This window comes from Arachis hypogaea, chromosome 5, assembly GCF_003086295.3.
Source record: "Arachis hypogaea cultivar Tifrunner chromosome 5, arahy.Tifrunner.gnm2.J5K5, whole genome shotgun sequence".
Lineage (NCBI taxonomy): Eukaryota > Viridiplantae > Streptophyta > Magnoliopsida > Fabales > Fabaceae > Arachis > Arachis hypogaea.
The window spans coordinates 4,109,260-4,126,924 of NC_092040.1; the positions used below are offsets into that span (position 1 = coordinate 4,109,260).

Sequence of the window (17,665 nt, forward strand, 5' to 3'; positions counted from 1 at the left end):
TTGAGTATTTAACAAAGTAAACGCCGTTAGTTCCACTTTTCTGTCGCAATCTATGGCATTAAATAACGGGGGATGAGGATGGCATCTTTTTCTCCAACTGGCGAGCAAGACGTTAATCAACTTCAACTATTAGTTATTAAAATAAAGGATTAACTACCATGTGTTCCTACGGAAACACATTATAAAGTTATAAATTAAGAAAATATTTATAGAAAATAATATAAATTTAGATTCTCAATACATTTGTGTTTTACTTTAAAACTTTTTATTATTAGCAACCTTAACTTGTGCCTCTAAGGCATAAGTTAGCTAAGTCTTTCAAAATAATTATTAGTATGAAATATATATTGAAATATAAAATATATATTAAAAATAAGTTAAATATTACATTTATTTATACATAAATAAATAATATTTGGTGGTTGATCTTAATATACACATAATATTTTTAGAAATCATTATTATCCTTACTTAACATGATAGTTGCCTAGTTATTTAGTAGCAAAGTTTTTTTTTTTAAGTTTGGTTTTTCATGATATTTTCAATCCAACAAGGCTTCTATTTAAGAATTTGCTATTAGAAAATACTTTAAATGAGTTACTAGGTGCGTAAGATGGGACAAAGTCTTTTTATATGTTTAGATTTAGATATAGATATGGTTTTAGTTTCTATGACTTCTTAGAACATGTAATAATATTATTATTAGTAAATTTTTATTTTAATAAATACATTCAAAATTTAATTTTGAGTTTTTGTTATTTTTATAACTTTTTAATTAATAATTTTAACATTGATTCTTAGAGAAAATGTTAACAAAACTCGATAGATATATACTGATTAAGTGACTATATTTATATTTATTGGTTACACTAGGTCCCAGAGCTAGAACGATACTCTTTCTCACATGCATATTTTGACTCTGACATTTCCCTTAAAAAGTAAAAAAAAAAAAAAAAAAGACTGAAAACCATTTCTATATTTCACCAGTGAAAATGATGTGAAAATTTGGAAAAATAAATGTAGTATAGTTAATCATTTACTAGCAGGTTGAAAATGGTGGCAGCCCCTTATTAATTTGTCAGCGACCATGGATAGCAACCGTATTTAATAATTAATATTCTATGCTCAAAGCCTCCGTATTTAATATCTTTAGAAAATGGATCAACTAATATGATATCAGATGCTTATCCTTTAAATTACGCACACCCCATTTTCAAATCAAATTTTCGGAACTCACTAACAAAGTTTCCGCCACCTTTGACAATGCTACTTTGTTAAATTGCCAACCTGACTATGACAAAATTTAATGGCATGTATATAAATTATAATAAAATGGTGACTGGCTCTTCCAAACAAGAAAATTTATACAACATTCATTCATTAATCTTATCTTTTTCATTTGGAACAATTAGTACACGTTCACACTTCACACTAGTGAAAATTTGCTATAACAGTTTTGAATTTCTACAAAAAGCAAAAATAATACTTAAAGAAGAATCACAAACCCTTTTAGTACTACTTATTCATCTAGCTAGTTTATCACTTTGTTACATCATCCAATATATTTAAAAAAAAAAAGAATAAGATATTAACAACCCACAAAGCTAATGTGTTACATAATAAATCAAACAGAACAAAAGCTTTTACCTAAGTTCAAAACATGGTACTACATTAATGTTCTATCTCCTTACTTAGGATTGAAGAAGCTAACATTAACTCCAGTATCAACAATAACATAGATGCTAGCTGCAACAAAAAGGGCACTAAGGCACATCCCTAAGACCCCCAAGAACCAATTTATACACCAAGAAGGACCATATTTCTTGGGCTTCTTAAACTTGAGCCACATGAAGGAAGGGTATGCCAATGTCACAGGCAATGAAATTCCTCCAATCAAACCTGCCAAGCTTGACAAGAATGGAATTGCCACAGCAATGAAGAAGCAGATAAACCCAAATAAGATCCTGAAAATCACCCTTAGCCACCATGGGCATGGCTGCTTCTTCATCTTTACGTAATTTGATTCCATGTCATCAAAAACCGGCATGCCATAGATTTGGAATGAGCACAATCCATTGATTACTACGAATAAACTCGTCAATCCCAGCACAAATCTTGATACGTCTTGAGAATGGAACATGTATAGTGCAGTCAGCATTCCTCCTGAAGGAATCTGCAAAATTCATCACCAAAATTTAATTATAAAAATATTATTGATAACATTCTAGAGTTATAAAATTGAAAACTCAGTACAGTCGACTTCACATGAAGTTAATAACTGAGAACTGTTAGATGATTTGACTGATTTGACTAAATTTTCATCTAATAACTTTCAGTTATTATGAATTCGACTTCATCTGAATTTCTACCAATTATAAAATTATAATTAATTAAAGTATAAGATATTTATGATCATAATAAATTATAATTACCATTTGGCCATAAGCCCAATAGCCGCCAATGGATAGGGGAAATAAGCATGCAGCAATGAGTGCGTATGAAGCCTTCACTCCTTTCCACATTGGCACGTGCGATGGATGCTTCTCGCTTGAAGGCATAGTGGCCTGAAATAATAATCAAACATGATATTCAATTATTAATTGAAGAAAATTCTTCAAGAGATACATACATACATACAAGTCCCTGTCTATAACAACTCTTCCAATAATTCATTGTATTCACACTACTAATCCAAATTTTCTTCTTATTCATTCTGGACCATTTCAATAGTCATACATATAAAAGGATAAAAGTCATCCATTAACTTCAACATTCTCTGCGTGACACACAATTATTATTATTAGGTGAAAATTTATGGTACGACTTTTAACTATTAACTTTAGATGAAAATAATTGCATAGTAAAACAAGATAGTTATGATATGTACCTGAATTTCAAGGATGAGATTATGTCCCCTAAAAGCAAAGGCAACAATCCCAAGTGCATTAAGAATATTAAAAGCATCCTTAGCACTGGTTCCATGCCTAACAGGATTATAGTTAACACCGGGTAGGGTACCCTGAGCAACAGAGGTGATCCAAATGGAGGTACAGTACCCTACAGCAGTGACAGCACCAATGAGTGAAACCCCAGCAATGGAGTTCAAACTTGGCAACTGGGACAGCACCACTGCCACACATGTGAACACTAGGTACCACTCTACTGTGGTCATGGGCTTTGCGGTGCACGTGGTCCCGCATATTATTTGGTAGAATGTTCTTGCCGTTGATGCTCCCAATATTATTATGGTTGTGCATGTCCCTGCTGATAAGTATATTATTGGAAACATTGCTAGCACTTTTCCCAGTCTCTCCCCTGCAATAATAATTCATATTAAACATTATATTATTTCTTACCTTATGCAAAGAATTTCATCTTATAATTATAATATTATGAGTAAAAAAAGTGATTATATATTAATATATTCAACTAAATTACTTAACAGATGAAAACTAAGGTGAAGTCGATTTCATGTGAAGTTGATATCTAAGAACCGTTAGATGAAAATTTAATCAAATCAGTCAAATCATCTAACGGCTCTCAGGCACGTGAAGTTAATTACACCTAAGTTTCCACCTACTTAACATAACACAAACTCAGATGCAGTTGACTTTATGTGAAGATGATAATCGAGAGTTATTACATGACAATTCAGTTAAATCTGTCAAATCATTTGACTGACTCTCAACTATCAGATTTACATGAAATTAATGGCATCTGAGTTATCGTAAATAATTTCATACCAAATGTAGCAAAACAGAGTTGAAGGTATCGACTGAAACGAATTCCATGCTCTACAGATTCGTGAAGATGCACCAACAACCATAGAGTGTATAATTGCCATACAAAAGCTACACTCAAACTGATTATTCCCCATGTCCTGCATATAAAATTACACTGATTAATTAGTTTCCTTTGTTATTAATTAAAAAAGTTATTAATGAAAGATTTAATTAATGAATGAAATACTTACCAACCAAGAACAGTGAAGGAGAAAGGAAGAATAAGAGCCTGAATTCCAATCCCAGAACAAAGAGTATGAAAAGCAGCATAGAACTTGTTTCCATTCCTTGATTGAGTGATTGGAAGCCAAGCATCATGAGGATCAAGCTTTGTGAACCTGAGTGCTTTCCTCACAGGGCTTCCCAAAGGTGTGATAAACCTTGGTGTCAAATTTGAGATCCTTAATGGTGTTCTTGGTGTTCTTGGTGTTCTTGGTGTTTTTGGTGTCTTGGTTTTACTTGTTGCAATCCCATCTACTTCATCTCCATTCTCTGAATGCAGAAGTGGTGACCTTGTTAGTGATGGTGAGTGAAACTGAGAGGGTGGACATGAAACTGGTGGTGATGACACCATTGGTGTCCCTGTTCTTGGTGTTATTGGTGCTGAACTTATTTCCATTGTTTTCTTATTAGCTTCATTTGTAGCCATAGCCATCTTTGTTTTTTCACCCTCTCTGGCTATGTCTTCTAATTTGCAAGCACCCTTTTTTTTGTTTATTTGTGCTATTGTGTTTGTTTATTTGGCTATGTATTTATATACATGTAACTAGTTAGGTGGTTGATATTGTGTTCAATTATTAATTTTAATTGAGACTATGCAAATATCTTGACTTGGAATCATGGTATTTCCACATTCCTTTTTTGACACAACTTCTCAATCTATATAGTACATCATGCACAGTTGCATACATTCAAAGATTAGAAAATAAAATAAAAAGCATTAGTTTATATTTTTTTATAGGTTAGTCCGGCTCATTGTTAATTAAATATCTTTTATTTTTATTAAATAAATTTAAGGTTTAATTACTTTGTTGGTCTCTATAATTTTGCAAAATTTTTAATTAAGTTCCTATATTTTTTTCTTTTTTAATTGAGTCTCTGTACTAATTTTTTTCAATTAAGTCCCTCTTGACAATAATTAACTTAATTTTATAAGGACCCAACTAAAAAAAATGGTACAGAGATCTAAATAAAAGGTAAAAAATGTAGAAATCTAATTAAAAAGAAATTTTGGTGTAAGGACTCAATTAAAAATAAAAAAAAGTATAAGAACCTAATTAAAAATTTTGCAAAACTATAAAGAACAGAGTAATTAAATTTACTTTTATATTAATTGTTTAGATTTAGAATTTAAAATTTAGAATATTTTATTTTTTATTTATTTTATTTTTTCTTTAATAGTAAGTTAATTTTTAAGGAACATTGCACTTCTTTTTTTTTAAGCGCATTAGCATTTTCAATATGACCCATAATATTTATTTATTTATAAAAGTTTATCTTAATCTCTATGCTATTTATGTTATAAATCATTTATTACTTTTCAGTTTTATAAAATACATGTATGTTTATATATATTAGTCGACAACATAAGTACGAGGAGATATTAATGCAGCTATAATAAATCAAGAAGTCTTATGTGAAACAATATATTATATTACTTATACACTGAAGTAGTGAAGTTGGTGTTTATTCAGGCACTTTTTTAAATCGAAAGAGTAAAAGATCACAAAATGGATAAACGAGAGATAAATAATATTAGGTGATATAATTAGAGATACCAAAAATTGTTTTGTGTAAATATATTGTTATTCTGTATAGTTATCTTATTTGAAGAAAATTCAGTATAATTTAGTCAAAAACTAATAGTACTCATGTTTATCGAGTTAACATATTTAAAAATTAATTTATTAACTAAATAAATCATGTGTTAAAAGTAGTTCTATATATATAATTATAAACCCATCCAATTAGCATCCGAAATTGACTCAAATTAAAGGGGGATTACAGTGGTTATATTTGAGACACTGTCTGGGCTATGACCAAATAATTTAAGCAGATAGACTTTGACCAATTAGAAACTAAAAAAAAAAAAAATTAGTTGTCACCCAACTTTAGAATTGGTCATTTTTTCAAGCTACCGAATTAAGAATTGTATGAATTGCAAACGTTAGATTACAGCATGTTGTTATTTTCCTTTTTATTGCTTTCATTGATTATTTTCTTCTGGGAGAGAAAATTTTCATTCGATGCCGCCACCTTTTGCATTAAAAATTGTATTTATTGGGAGAAGAATTTCAATTTGCAACACCTAGTCAACAAAAAACACCCAATAGGGACATGCATGTAATTAGTTTCATCCATCACCTCTCTTAAGTCTTAAGTGGCCAAGAAGTCAACAACCATGTGGTAGGCTAGTAGCGGTGGCTGCTGGGGCTTTATGGAAAATATGGCAAAAGTGAAGGGCCAAAAACAAAATCATCATTTTCAAACTACCAATTACTAAGTGTCAAACATTAAAAGTTAAAATCATTCCCTAATTATAGTAGATTCAACTTCCTAACTAACAGTATTGTCCAATACGTTACTAGTTTGTTAGTGTATATATTTGTTGTCATGATTTAATTTTACTCCCTCCTTTAACTTTTTGAATCGAAACCTTTTTCACATAAATATGTAGAATATTCGTATTTTTTAAATTATCACAATTAAATTAAGAGTACTACTAAAAGAAAATTAAATATTATCATCTTTATGGTATTTTTTGAAGCATCAACCATCATCAAAATGAGTTGCAACTTGAGAGTTAGTTCAATTCACTTGGAAAAAAGCCACTGAAATTATGATTTGTTTAGAAGTAGGTCAATTTGTCTCGTTTAAATAATTCGCAAGTTAAATGGGTTTGAAACTTTGAATTGAGTGAGTATGGATTAGCTAATTTGTTTTTATTTATTTATTTGATAAATAAAGTCAGATGAATTTATATTATATATCATCTTTGTTATGGATTTGTTAACTATATTTTAATTTTTTTTTTTTTTGTTTGTACCAGGATATCCATCAGGTCGAAAGTCCAATGACTAATTCCTCGAGTACTGCTGAAGTATACAAAGTGGGCAACCCTCCCAAACAAGGGCAACCCTCCCAAACAAGCAAACTTCATTCCCATCCTCCAAAGAGTATCGAATCCAGGAGAGATAGTTAAGAAACACAAACGCTCATTCATCTGTGCCAACTTGCATAAGTATATAAAATCAGATGTGTGGGTGAGAATGAGATGTAATACCTAAAATTGGAGTTTGTCGGATCCATCCAACTAAAAAAAAAAACCAATGAGGCTTTTGTTTTATAATTTTCTTCTCATATTTTTGGACCTGTAATTTTCTTCTCCTTAAGTACAACTAGAATGAAGAAGGCCCAATTTCGTAAGCTCTCACTTAGCCCAGCCTAGCCCAGCCCATAGAATTGGGGGACCACGAAGGTCCTCAAGTTACAGGTTCCACATTAGACTGTCTCCAACACTCTCTCATTACAGTACCGACGTGGCACCTTGCGTTTTCTTCGAAAAGAAAGACACCAAATTTCACGAGTATCGAAAACTCAGGAGAAGGAAGGAGTAGAAGACAAAGCAAATACGCATAAGCTACGTATATGCATACCTTCTCAACCGTATGTGGTTCTTCTCTTCTTCCCTGTTTGGATTTCAGTTCACAGGAAGTGTTTAAACCTGTAATAGTTCTCTCAGCTGAATTTTGCTTCCGTTGCTCCAATCGACTATAAAATCTTGGGGCTATTAATTAGTGTGTTCTAAGTTTTGGTAAATTTGATAAACTTTGGTGCCCAGTGCAGTGAATGTTTCACTTAGTATACCTCTTTTTATGACATTGCATGCCAATGATATAGTTATGTAACATCAGTAGTCAGATGAAGCTGAAAATTGATTCATGTTGATAAAAATAGCATTTGAATAATCATTTCAGAGGTAGTAGTAGTTTAATGGGAGTGATAAAGGATGGAACAATCTCAGGGGTTCTACCACAAAATCAGGGATTTGTGGTCCATTATCCTGGGTATCCATCTACGGTTTCTCGTGCCGTGGACACTCTAGGTGGAATCCAAGGCATCCTTAAGGTATTATTAGACAAAATTTATTAATATGGTGATAATTTTGCTAATTATGATACTTACTTTCTTTTTTAATTGCAACCTGCTTGGCTTATATTTTGTAATTTATCAATGAGGTTTGGTTTCTATGTGGATTTCCACTTTTGTTATGGTCTGTGTGGTGACATTTGTAGGCTCGCAGTTCGCAAGCAAACAAACTAGAGCTCTGTTTCCGCCCTGAAGACCCGTATTCGCATCCTGCATTTGGGGAGCTTCATCCCTGCAATGGTTTTCTTCTCAAAATATCCAAGAGAAAACTTTGCAGTGAGCATGATGCCAAAGCTAATGGAAGTGTGCCTGGAAATATAACGGAAAATGAGAGGCAAGCTGATCAACCAGAAAGTGAGGGATTAACCGAGGATGATAAAGTCGAGGAATGTATATCTGCAGATAAAGAAGCAAACCTTTGTGCTGATGTTGTTGCTCATGTTTCTGAGGCTTACCATTTTAATGGTTAGAAGTTTTTAGATGGGCTTGATTTTGGTGATTTCATGTGGCCATCCATCATGTATATTAATTAGCTTTATAGAACCTCAGAAGCAAGTTAACTAGTTGCTTTTGTTTCCTATTTCAATATTACACAGGAATGTTTGACTACCAATATGTTGTTCCTGTTCATGCGGAAGTTGCCCAGAGGAAAAAGAGAAATTGGTCAGAACTTGAGGAACCACACTTCGGTGAATATCTTAGTTTCAATATTCTGTTATTTAAACCTGGTGTTTTGATGGCTTTTACCAAGTTTGTAGTGTGTGTTTCTGTTCTGTCATAGGTGAGGGTGGTCTTATGGATGTGGATCATGAGGACATTATGCTTATTGTGCCTCCACTTTTTGCTCCGAAGGATATGCCAGAAAATTTAGTGTTAGTTTCTCTCACTTTCATTAATTCTTATATTGAGAATGAAAAGTTGGCATTCATTTTGGGATCAGCATGGTTCTTGCTAATACCATAATTGTGTATGATCATACTTTATAAATATGAGGAAAAGGATGGCAGTTCCAATCATGTGAATAGCTTTAATCACTTGTATAACTTGTTGCCTACATTCAGAGATCCTTGTCTTTGTGTTACTCTTCAATGAGGCTTTGCGTTGTTTCATTTCTGTAGCTTATTCCATTGTTTCTGTAGTTTGGGGTGTTTAGGTGACAGACAGAACATGCCATTTCTTAAATTGAATTTTTTAAATTCTCATATGTTAATATCTTTTCTCAACTGGTGGAGTGGGAGGTGCCAATGAGGTTCTTAGTTCAGCTATGTTTTTCCTAGCACTATGCTATATTTTCTGATTAATTATCCAATATCCATAAGCTTTATAATATATCATTTTCCCCAGTTTTCCTTGTGAAGTTTCAATTGGCAGTTTCATCTTTCTTTAACTTCAAAGTGAATTAGTCTTCTTTATTTCAGCTTGAGACCACCTGCTACATCAAGTTCAAAAAGGAAACAAGAGGAAATTGTACAACCACATCTTGAGGTAACTTCAATTTGAAATAATCACTTTGACTATCTATGGTTACTCATCCTTCTATGTATAAAGCTTAAGTAAGAAAGCTTACTCATTGCCATGTGTGTACAGATGGACACAGAGCCAGTTCTTGCAATTGGTTTTGACATTAAAGATATCCTTTTCTCAGTTGGTAGAACCATTATATGTAGATCTATTGAAGTTGTAGAAATGTCAGTATATATCGATATGGATATTAAACACATTGAAACAGTTTTCATCATAGCTTTGCATGGACCTGCAGATTTTTCTTAAAGAAGTATTTGAATTACGTGCATGAAGTAAGCCTTCTGTAATGTAAGTTTATATTAGGCCAAAGGAACCACTAGCTGCTTCCTGATTGGAGTTCGAAATTTACATGTTCTGATGTCCGCACCTTTTTAATACTTATCCTGATTGTCGCCGGTTATGAAACTGCACTTCTGTGGATCTGGTTTTTCTTAGCCTTCTTACAGGTTCCTAAGATAGTGAATTGGGAGGAATATATACCCCAAGGTTCAGATCAATGGGAGTCACAGATGGCTGTCTCTAGAATGTTTGATGAGCGACCTATTTGGTCCAAAGATTCATTAATTGAACGCTTGCATGATAAGGGATTAAGCTTTTCACATGCCATGCTTAGAAGGTGACTTACCCAAACTCTGCTGATTACCTTTCTAACTTGCAGCAGTTGAATTGCTCGAGCTTGATGAGTGGGCATTGCCCTTCTGTTCTCACTTCTTGTAGGCTTCTATCCAGAATTTCTTACTATTTTTCCAGTGGACCTTTCTTAAGGTTCTGGATCAAGAAAGGATATGATCCACGCAAGGATCCCGATTCTCGCATGTGAGACTTGCTCTTTTCTAAATAATCTGTTGGGAGAGTTAGATATTAATAATCATTTGCGCTCAAAATGTTGGTCCCTGCATGCTATAGTTACTCAAATATCTGGTGGGTTTCTTGTTCCTTCTTTTCTTTTTTGTTTTAGGGTAGTACCAGTCTTCCAACACACTACAGGTCATGTTATTTTTTTAAACCTTTCATAAAAATGAAATGTTAGATCAATTAGGAATAATGATTGGAATCTTGAGGAATCTAGAAGTTTGTCTGAGGTTTTATCATGATCAACAAAAATTTACAGAGTTACCCAGTTTGGTGTTGCTTTATTTGCACTTCATAACATATGGGTTCCATTTTCCTGAAGAGGGAGATTAGATATTATTAACATTTAACTATTAAGTTTATTTATCTCAAAGGAATTTTTATGGTCCATAGACAGGAAGATTAAGTTTTTATTATTTGTTTGTGCTCTTTTGGTATTTTCAATGTCATCATGTTTAAAATTCGATTTGTGTTCTTCATTAGCTTCAGTTCATTGGTTATGTTGATCCAGAACTGTGATGTCATAAGAAGAATAAGGATGTTTGAATACTAGTTTATGGTTTCTATTATGACGAGAAAGTATAGTGTTATTCATTTAAATAATGTGTTCTTAACATACCTGTAAATGATTTTATTAAATTGTTTTTGGTTTTCTTAAAGAATAAAGCACTGGGTCTTTATTGAATATGTTTAGATGTTTGAATTAGCAGCTATCAAAGACTTGATTATCGAGTACCAATCCCGTTACGAAGTTACTGTGATGCTCAATCAACCAATACGTAAGTTCTTTTCAATTTTTCTTTGTTTTCCTCTTGTTCTTCTATGCGTGTTTGTGTGTGTGTGTGTGTTTGCAGACTTACAAACAATCTGATTATTCTCATGCCTGAACATATCTGTTTTCGGTATTTCTGGTTATTATATTGCCATTTGTGTTGTTTTGCTCATTTTTATTTAAGACTACTTTCCCCCTGTAGATCAAAACATAGATGGGGGGATATATGTGCCTTCCATGCTTTCCCTTGCAAGTTTCAGACATCTTTACAGTTATTCGAGCTTGTTGATGATTATATTCAATCAGAAATAAATAAGCCTCCCTTGCTGGCAGTTTGCACCGTAAGTTTCTCTACTATCTCAGATTTTATGTTGAACTACATGTCATGATGTCATTGCCCACATCTTTAATAAGAGATAGGTCTGCTTTTGATATGTTCTTAACATTTTCGTCTTATTTTTTGGCATTAAGTTCTACAAATACTATGGGGATGCAGAGCTGCCCTTTATTTTTCTGTTATGCTTGAATGACAGAGATAGATGGTTACTCTATAGATTCCTTTTTAGTTCTGAAGATTTGTGCTTTTGAGTTGATTAAAATATGTTGATTATGGTATCACTACCATTAATGTTTGAAGTTACTGTAAGATATTCAACTAGGATTCTAATTTGTATGCATTGTGAGTATGAGTGTTTTAACTCAACCACTCATTATTATAGACACAAACGTTTAATTGGATGACAATGACACTCGTTCAAATTAATTATTTGAGTTGCATCTAACATGCTAATTTCACAGTTTGCAACTGGATGGTTTACACAAAACATGCTCAATTGTATTAGGCAACGTATCATGGTGAGGTTCCTATCAGTATTCCCAAAGCCTGGTGCAGAGAATTTACTCAGATCTGCCACTGCAAAGTTTGAAAAAATGAAAAGGGACTACAGTAAGATTGCCACAAAGCCTGAAGGGGAGGGTCATGAACAATCTAATTTAGGTTACACTGTCTCTCTTTTCACGATTCTTTAATTTGATATTGCATTAGTAATAGAGTCAACAAATGACTGCATTTGGTAACAAATTCTACATAACTTGTTATCTTATATTGTATGAAACCAAACAGGAAGAAATCTTCAGTTTGATTGAGAAATTATTGATATTTTTTAAGAGAAATTATTATAAATTTTTGTGTGGAGCATACAGGTTTGGAAGAGAAAGGTGAGGCTGACAATGTTGATGATGAAGAAGTGGCAGCAGCTGAGGCTAATAATAGTGATGAAGAATGGGATGCTTATGAAGAACTTGATCTGGTAATTCTTATTTATACTCTGATTTTTAAGTTTTTCTTAATAGATTATATCATCAATGGCTTTTGACTTTTAATTTGTGCTGTTGACTCTTGTAGGTTGGAGATTGTGAAATACCTCTGCCGTCTCATCCTAGTATCCTTTTATATGTGAACTCTAATTTTTCATGTTTAATACTCAACTCTCATTATTGGTTATTGCCTGACACCGGTTTAATACGAAAGATAAATCATAGTGCACTACCATTTTCTTCTAATGTCATGTTTAATATATATAAGTGGAAGATGTTGTGGGCACTTTTGAGTTCCTTTATAATGATTAGATCTCAGCATGGAGAATCTTTCAAGGACTCATTTACAGGATCTTTTTGTTAGCTTCCCCTATGATGAAAATGACAATAACAAGGCACAGGAGATAGGAAGTGATGAAGAGTATCAGATATACCAAGAAGACAGTGACAAAAACAATTCCGATTAATGATTGCTGCTGCTACTATATAAAATTGTCATATGCACGTATCTCCTAAAATAGTTTTCCATGTAAAGCAGTAGAGTGGTAGAGAGAGAATAATGGCAACGTGGCTTTTGTAGAACACATGAATATGAAGAATGCAGTATAGAAAGAACTCAAATTCATGCACATATACTACCAATTCATCCCTTTTAAACATTGGCTCCACCTCCACCTCTTCTCCTCCCTCACCTTCACTGTCACACCACCTCCTCCTCTTTTCCCCCTCTACCTTGTCTCTTCGAGCTTGACAGCATCCTCTGATGGAGGTCAGAAACGGTGGTAGTGGATATTCTTTTAAGCGAGGCGTGGAAGCAGAAGAGGGTGGTGGTGAGAAGTGGTAGGGATAAAAATGAAAAAGAAAAATTTGACGTTGAATGAAAAAATTGAGTCGAATTTTAAGAAATGTGAAAAACGTTAAGACCAAAAAACCTTATTTAATCTAAAATCTATGCACTATCGAAGTTGAACGTGATTGGAAGAGAGAGAGAGAGAGAGAGAGAGAGAGAGAGAGAGAGAGAGAGAGAGAGAGAGAGAGAGAGAGAGAGAGAGAGAGAGAAAAGAAAAGAAAAGGCTGGCACTTGGCAGGTTAAAATCAAAGAAGCTGAAAATTCCACTCATTCACCAAAAACATGTCCACTATGAACGAAGAAGATAACAAGAAGAAGGAATCGGTGGAATGGTTAGCTCTCCCAAAGGAACTATGGCCCCTCATATCCAAACGCCTAACCACCACCGTCGACCTCCTCCACTTCCGCAGCACCTGCTCCACCTGGCACTCCTCCACCCCTTCCTCTCCCACCGCCACCACCACCACCGCCTTCCCCCTCCTCCCTCCTCCTCCCGACAGCAACATCAAACTCACCCTCTTCGAAACCAGACTGTACCGCATCCACCACCCTTCCTCCTCCTCCTCCAAAGGATGGATCATCCTCCTTTCTCACAACGATTCCTTCCCTCTTCGCATCTTCGACCCTTTCACGAACTTGCCACTCTCTCTCTCACACACAAACCCTCCCCCCTTCGTTTCCCCCTCCCACTTGAATCTCCTGAATTTCAACCTCCTCGACCTCCTTCAATCCCATTCTCTTCACCACCACACTCATGAATTCCAACCCTTCATGCCTCTCCCTGAAACCCACAAAGCTATTCTCTTCCCGAGTTTGACTTCCTCCGTTGACTCCCGCAAGGTCTTCGCTCTCTACAACCACGGCAAGCTTCACGTTTTGAAGATCGGCGACCACAATTGGACGATTCTCGATGACGCCAACTGTTTCGATGACATGATCGTCCACAATGGTCAACTCTACGTGGTTGACAAAGTAGGTACGATTTCATGGGTGGATAGTGAAACCCTAAAATTGGTTCAATTCTCGCCAATGCTGTGCGGTTTGGGGAAGAAGAAACGGTTGGTGGAGTGTGGTGGGTGGCTGTATGTAGTTGACATGTACATAGAAGGTGAACCCGACAGCCCTTGGGACATGTATTGGGAGGTGGTGGATGTTAAGGTTCATAGGCTTGATGAAGAATGGGGTAGGTGGTTGGATGTTAAGGATTTGGGTGGCTATGCTTTTGTGTTGGGTAAGATGTTTACTTTCTCTCTTTTGGCTCAAGATTACTATGGTTGTGAACCCAATTCTCTCTATTTTTTCTCTGCTAAAAGAGCTTCTTCTTTCACCTTGAACGATTCAAGGTTCAAGCTCCCTAATCGCTTTTGGCCTTGCCCATCTCTCTTTCAACGCAAGTTCAATTTGTAAGTGCCTCAACTCTTGTTGGAAGCACAAGCTGGTTCTGTTAAAGCCTATTAATATTATTATGTCATTCATAGATTGAAGGTTACAAATTTGTAAATCATTATTATGTCATAACTGGTTTATACTTCTGTGGGAAAATAATTGATTCTGCATCAGCAAATATTTTGCTTGCCTGCATAGAAAGAAAAAGATTGTTTACCACATAATAAAAAAGCATGATTGATACCCCAACAATTTTCAAGATATTTTGGAGTTGGCTAATCATTTTAAGGTGAAAATTGAGGTGCAGTTGACTTCATGTGAAATTGATACCTGAGAGCTGTTAGATAAAAATTTAGTCAAATCAGTCAAATCATCTAACAGCTTTCAAGTATCAACTTTATGTGACACCTGAGTTTCTACTTAATTTTAATTAACCTTCTTATTATCCACTTGGTGAAGCTTGGTTAGAATTATATTTTAAAATGGAAAATGTATGTAAAGTAGTGTAATAGGTGAATTGATATAAAAATTTAATTTTAATGTATGGTCAATATAAAATAATTTTACATATATATTTAGTTATTAACAGTATATGTATATCTAGTTATTAACAACATAAATTAATTCATGAATAGTTATTAAAAAAACAGATATGATTATAAGATATTATAATTTTACACCATTAATGTATCAAAATTAAACACTTTATATAAATGGCGTGACATTTTTTCTTCTACTGACATAAGCATCCAATACAGTTTCCAATTGCTTCATTGTTTCGTCCAATCCCCATTGGAATAAATTCCATTGGTTCGAGTGGATTTGCATATTTTGCTGTAACTACTAGTAAGTCATGAACTAGTTTCCTCACACTATTATTAGATTTAACCCACCCAAGGGCTATTGCGCTCAATGCAATAATAGTGACTGAGTTGCTTTACTTATATGTTGAAGACATTTTGGATAAGGCAAAATACCATATTAAACTAAATGAGAGAAGAAATTACGTGATTCTATCAAAACAAAAAATATAACATGCATCTTGCCAAAAGCATATTTTAATATAATTCGAATGAAGTTAGTTCGAATTATGCATGAGTGGATTTAAGGAGTAATTCGAATCATATTGATTCGAACTACATGTAAACGTGATCCATATTAGTTCGAATGAGACTAATTCGAACTAGTCCACCATGTTGACATTTATAGTAATTCGAAACAGATTGATTCGAATTATTTTGATGCTCCAACAATTATATCGATATGGAATCAATGCTAAATCGAATTCAATTAGTTCAATTATACGAGTCTATGAAAAAAATTTGTATTTTATAAAATTTAAAAAATTTTATTATCTAATAGGTTAATAAAAGAGTATATTACAAATTTTTATAGTGCTCATCATAATAATATTTAATTTAAAAATTGTTATTTAAATTTTAGTTGTACTCGTTACAAAATAATTATTACAATATTTTTTTTATAAAACTTCGGTAAAAGATGCCATGAGTATTATAAAAAGTAATCAATTTACAAAAATTGGCTTACAAACTTTTTATAGTACTCATAAAATCTTCTAAAATATTTAATAATAATAATAATAATAATAATAATAATAATAAGAGATAAACCTCAATGTAGCCCTGAACTTAAAAAAAGTTTTTCAGAGTCATCCCCGAACATGCATTCTGGGACTCAAAGTTGTCCTTCCGGCAATTTCTGGACACCTAGCGCAACCGGAAAGCTTAGCTGGCAGCGTTCGTGACACGTGGGACTTACAACGACTAGCTGATGTGGCAGAGTAAACTCTCCCGCATCAATTTGGTCCCTCAGGTGAAGTTAAAACCCTAATCCCCAAATTTGAAGGCCACATTGCTCAATATGTTCTCTTCTCGTCGGTGTTGTGTTCTTGTCTTCTCCCTCTTTGAAGCCCGACGGTTATGGCAAGCACAAGCAATGCAGCTGGGAGCTCGAACAACCCACGATCATTTGGAAGCATCATGAGGAGAATGAACAGAAATAGAGAAGCTCGTTTGCAAGAATGGTGTGCCTGCAGGTCGAGACCGGTGCTGTGGTGGTCAGGGACGGAGTCTAATCTAGGGAGACCGTTCCTGGGTTGCCCAAACTACAATGTAAGTATTATTATTGTTGATTGCTGTATTTAAGGATATAAATTTTGCTGATTGAATTTTCTTGGATGTGTAGACTATGGGTAAGAAATTGTGTGGATTATTTTTGTGGGTTGATAAAGTTTTGGAAGATGTCATGCCATGTGATGATAGAACAAGACATTCAGTTAATGATGAAGAATGGAAGATGAAGATGGCTTAGAAATTTGGTAAATTAGAAGCTGAAATTAGGGTTCTAAAAATGGGAAGAATTTTGATGTTTGTATTCATGCTGCTGATTGTAATTGGTGTTCTTGTATTAAAGCTGAATAGGCAGCAGGGTGAACTGTATCTAGAAAAAAACAAATGACATGCATGTTATATGCATATGTTGTTCATGTACTTGTTCCTGTCCTTTTGTTTGAAAGAATGCAAATTAAAGTGTTTGATTATATGCATACTTCTGTTCCTGGACTTCTTTTCAATGAAATAGAAATGGACAGGATTTGAATTACTCTTAAGTCTGTAACAGAAGATAAAATATAAACAAAAGGCTGACAAAACTCAATTCAATAAAGTCATAATTCATATTGGTAATGTTTGATTCAAAAAAAGCATTATAGAGCCAAAACACCAAGTATATCAAAGTTGTTAACATATTGACCTGATAAAATTCAAATACTAAAATCTCCAACACTAGGACAACGTTTAAGGCATTGTAAACAACTTCAGCAAAATAGATACAAAAAACAACCTTTTTTCCCTAAACATAATCATCCTAATCTTTATTTTTTGTGCTGGGTGCCTTGAATCCAGGGTTGGGCACAAACTTCATGAAGTTTGCAAGCCTTGTAGCAGTTTCCTGTGTTGCACCTTGCATAGGGTTAGATGGGGGATCTTGCTATATGACTACTTCCTGGTGGGA

The 17,665-nt window shown here is 33.9% G+C and overlaps 3 protein-coding genes and 1 long non-coding RNA gene across 4 annotated transcripts; 3 read left to right on the top strand and 1 right to left on the bottom strand.

The window, feature by feature from the left end:
- Positions 1 to 1,361: 1,361 nt before the first annotated feature.
- On the bottom strand, positions 1,362 to 4,731 carry LOC112800289 (lysine histidine transporter-like 8). Its single transcript, XM_025842488.2, has 5 exons — positions 3,974 to 4,731; positions 3,744 to 3,880; positions 2,888 to 3,315; positions 2,433 to 2,564; positions 1,362 to 2,173 (listed from the first exon to the last, which is right to left on the bottom strand). Exons 1-5 carry the CDS (start codon positions 4,435 to 4,437, stop codon positions 1,688 to 1,690), a joined length of 1,647 nt encoding a protein of 548 aa, XP_025698273.1. The 5' UTR covers positions 4,438 to 4,731; the 3' UTR covers positions 1,362 to 1,687.
- A 2,588-nt stretch (positions 4,732 to 7,319) lies between these two features.
- Positions 7,320 to 14,881, top strand: LOC112800290 (uncharacterized). Its single transcript, XM_025842490.3, has 15 exons — positions 7,320 to 7,448; positions 7,760 to 7,910; positions 8,078 to 8,396; positions 8,528 to 8,620; positions 8,713 to 8,803; positions 9,350 to 9,416; positions 9,519 to 9,561; positions 9,900 to 10,071; positions 10,173 to 10,271; positions 11,018 to 11,086; positions 11,282 to 11,420; positions 11,878 to 12,076; positions 12,283 to 12,389; positions 12,485 to 12,521; positions 12,709 to 14,881. Exons 2-15 carry the CDS (start codon positions 7,776 to 7,778, stop codon positions 12,861 to 12,863), a joined length of 1,725 nt encoding a protein of 574 aa, XP_025698275.1. The 5' UTR covers positions 7,320 to 7,448; positions 7,760 to 7,775; the 3' UTR covers positions 12,864 to 14,881.
- Positions 13,538 to 14,653, top strand: LOC112799920 (putative F-box protein At1g65770). Its single transcript, XM_025841908.1, has one exon. The coding sequence runs from the start codon at positions 13,538 to 13,540 to the stop codon at positions 14,651 to 14,653; it is 1,116 nt and encodes a 371-aa protein (XP_025697693.1).
- A 1,418-nt stretch (positions 14,882 to 16,299) lies between the features above and the next one.
- Positions 16,300 to 17,192, top strand: LOC112804082 (uncharacterized). Its single transcript, XR_011861826.1, has 2 exons — positions 16,300 to 16,764; positions 16,838 to 17,192. It is a non-coding gene; the product is annotated as an uncharacterized lncRNA (long non-coding RNA).
- The last annotated feature ends 473 nt before the right edge of the window (positions 17,193 to 17,665 follow it).

Coding starts and splice junctions, on each gene's coding strand:
- LOC112800289 (XM_025842488.2), bottom strand. CDS start 4,437: ATGGCTATGGCTACAAATGAAGCTAATAAGAAAACAATGGAAATAAGT. Junction 3,881..3,973: donor TCCTTCACTGTTCTTGGTTG/GTAAGTATTTCA, acceptor TTTTATATGCAG/GACATGGGGAATAATCAGTT. Junction 3,316..3,743: donor ACTCTGTTTTGCTACATTTG/GTATGAAATTAT, acceptor TTATTATTGCAG/GGGAGAGACTGGGAAAAGTG.
- LOC112800290 (XM_025842490.3), top strand. CDS start 7,776: ATGGGAGTGATAAAGGATGGAACAATCTCAGGGGTTCTACCACAAAAT. Junction 8,621..8,712: donor ACTTGAGGAACCACACTTCG/GTGAATATCTTA, acceptor GTTCTGTCATAG/GTGAGGGTGGTCTTATGGAT. Junction 12,077..12,282: donor TCATGAACAATCTAATTTAG/GTTACACTGTCT, acceptor TGGAGCATACAG/GTTTGGAAGAGAAAGGTGAG.
- LOC112799920 (XM_025841908.1), top strand. CDS start 13,538: ATGAACGAAGAAGATAACAAGAAGAAGGAATCGGTGGAATGGTTAGCT.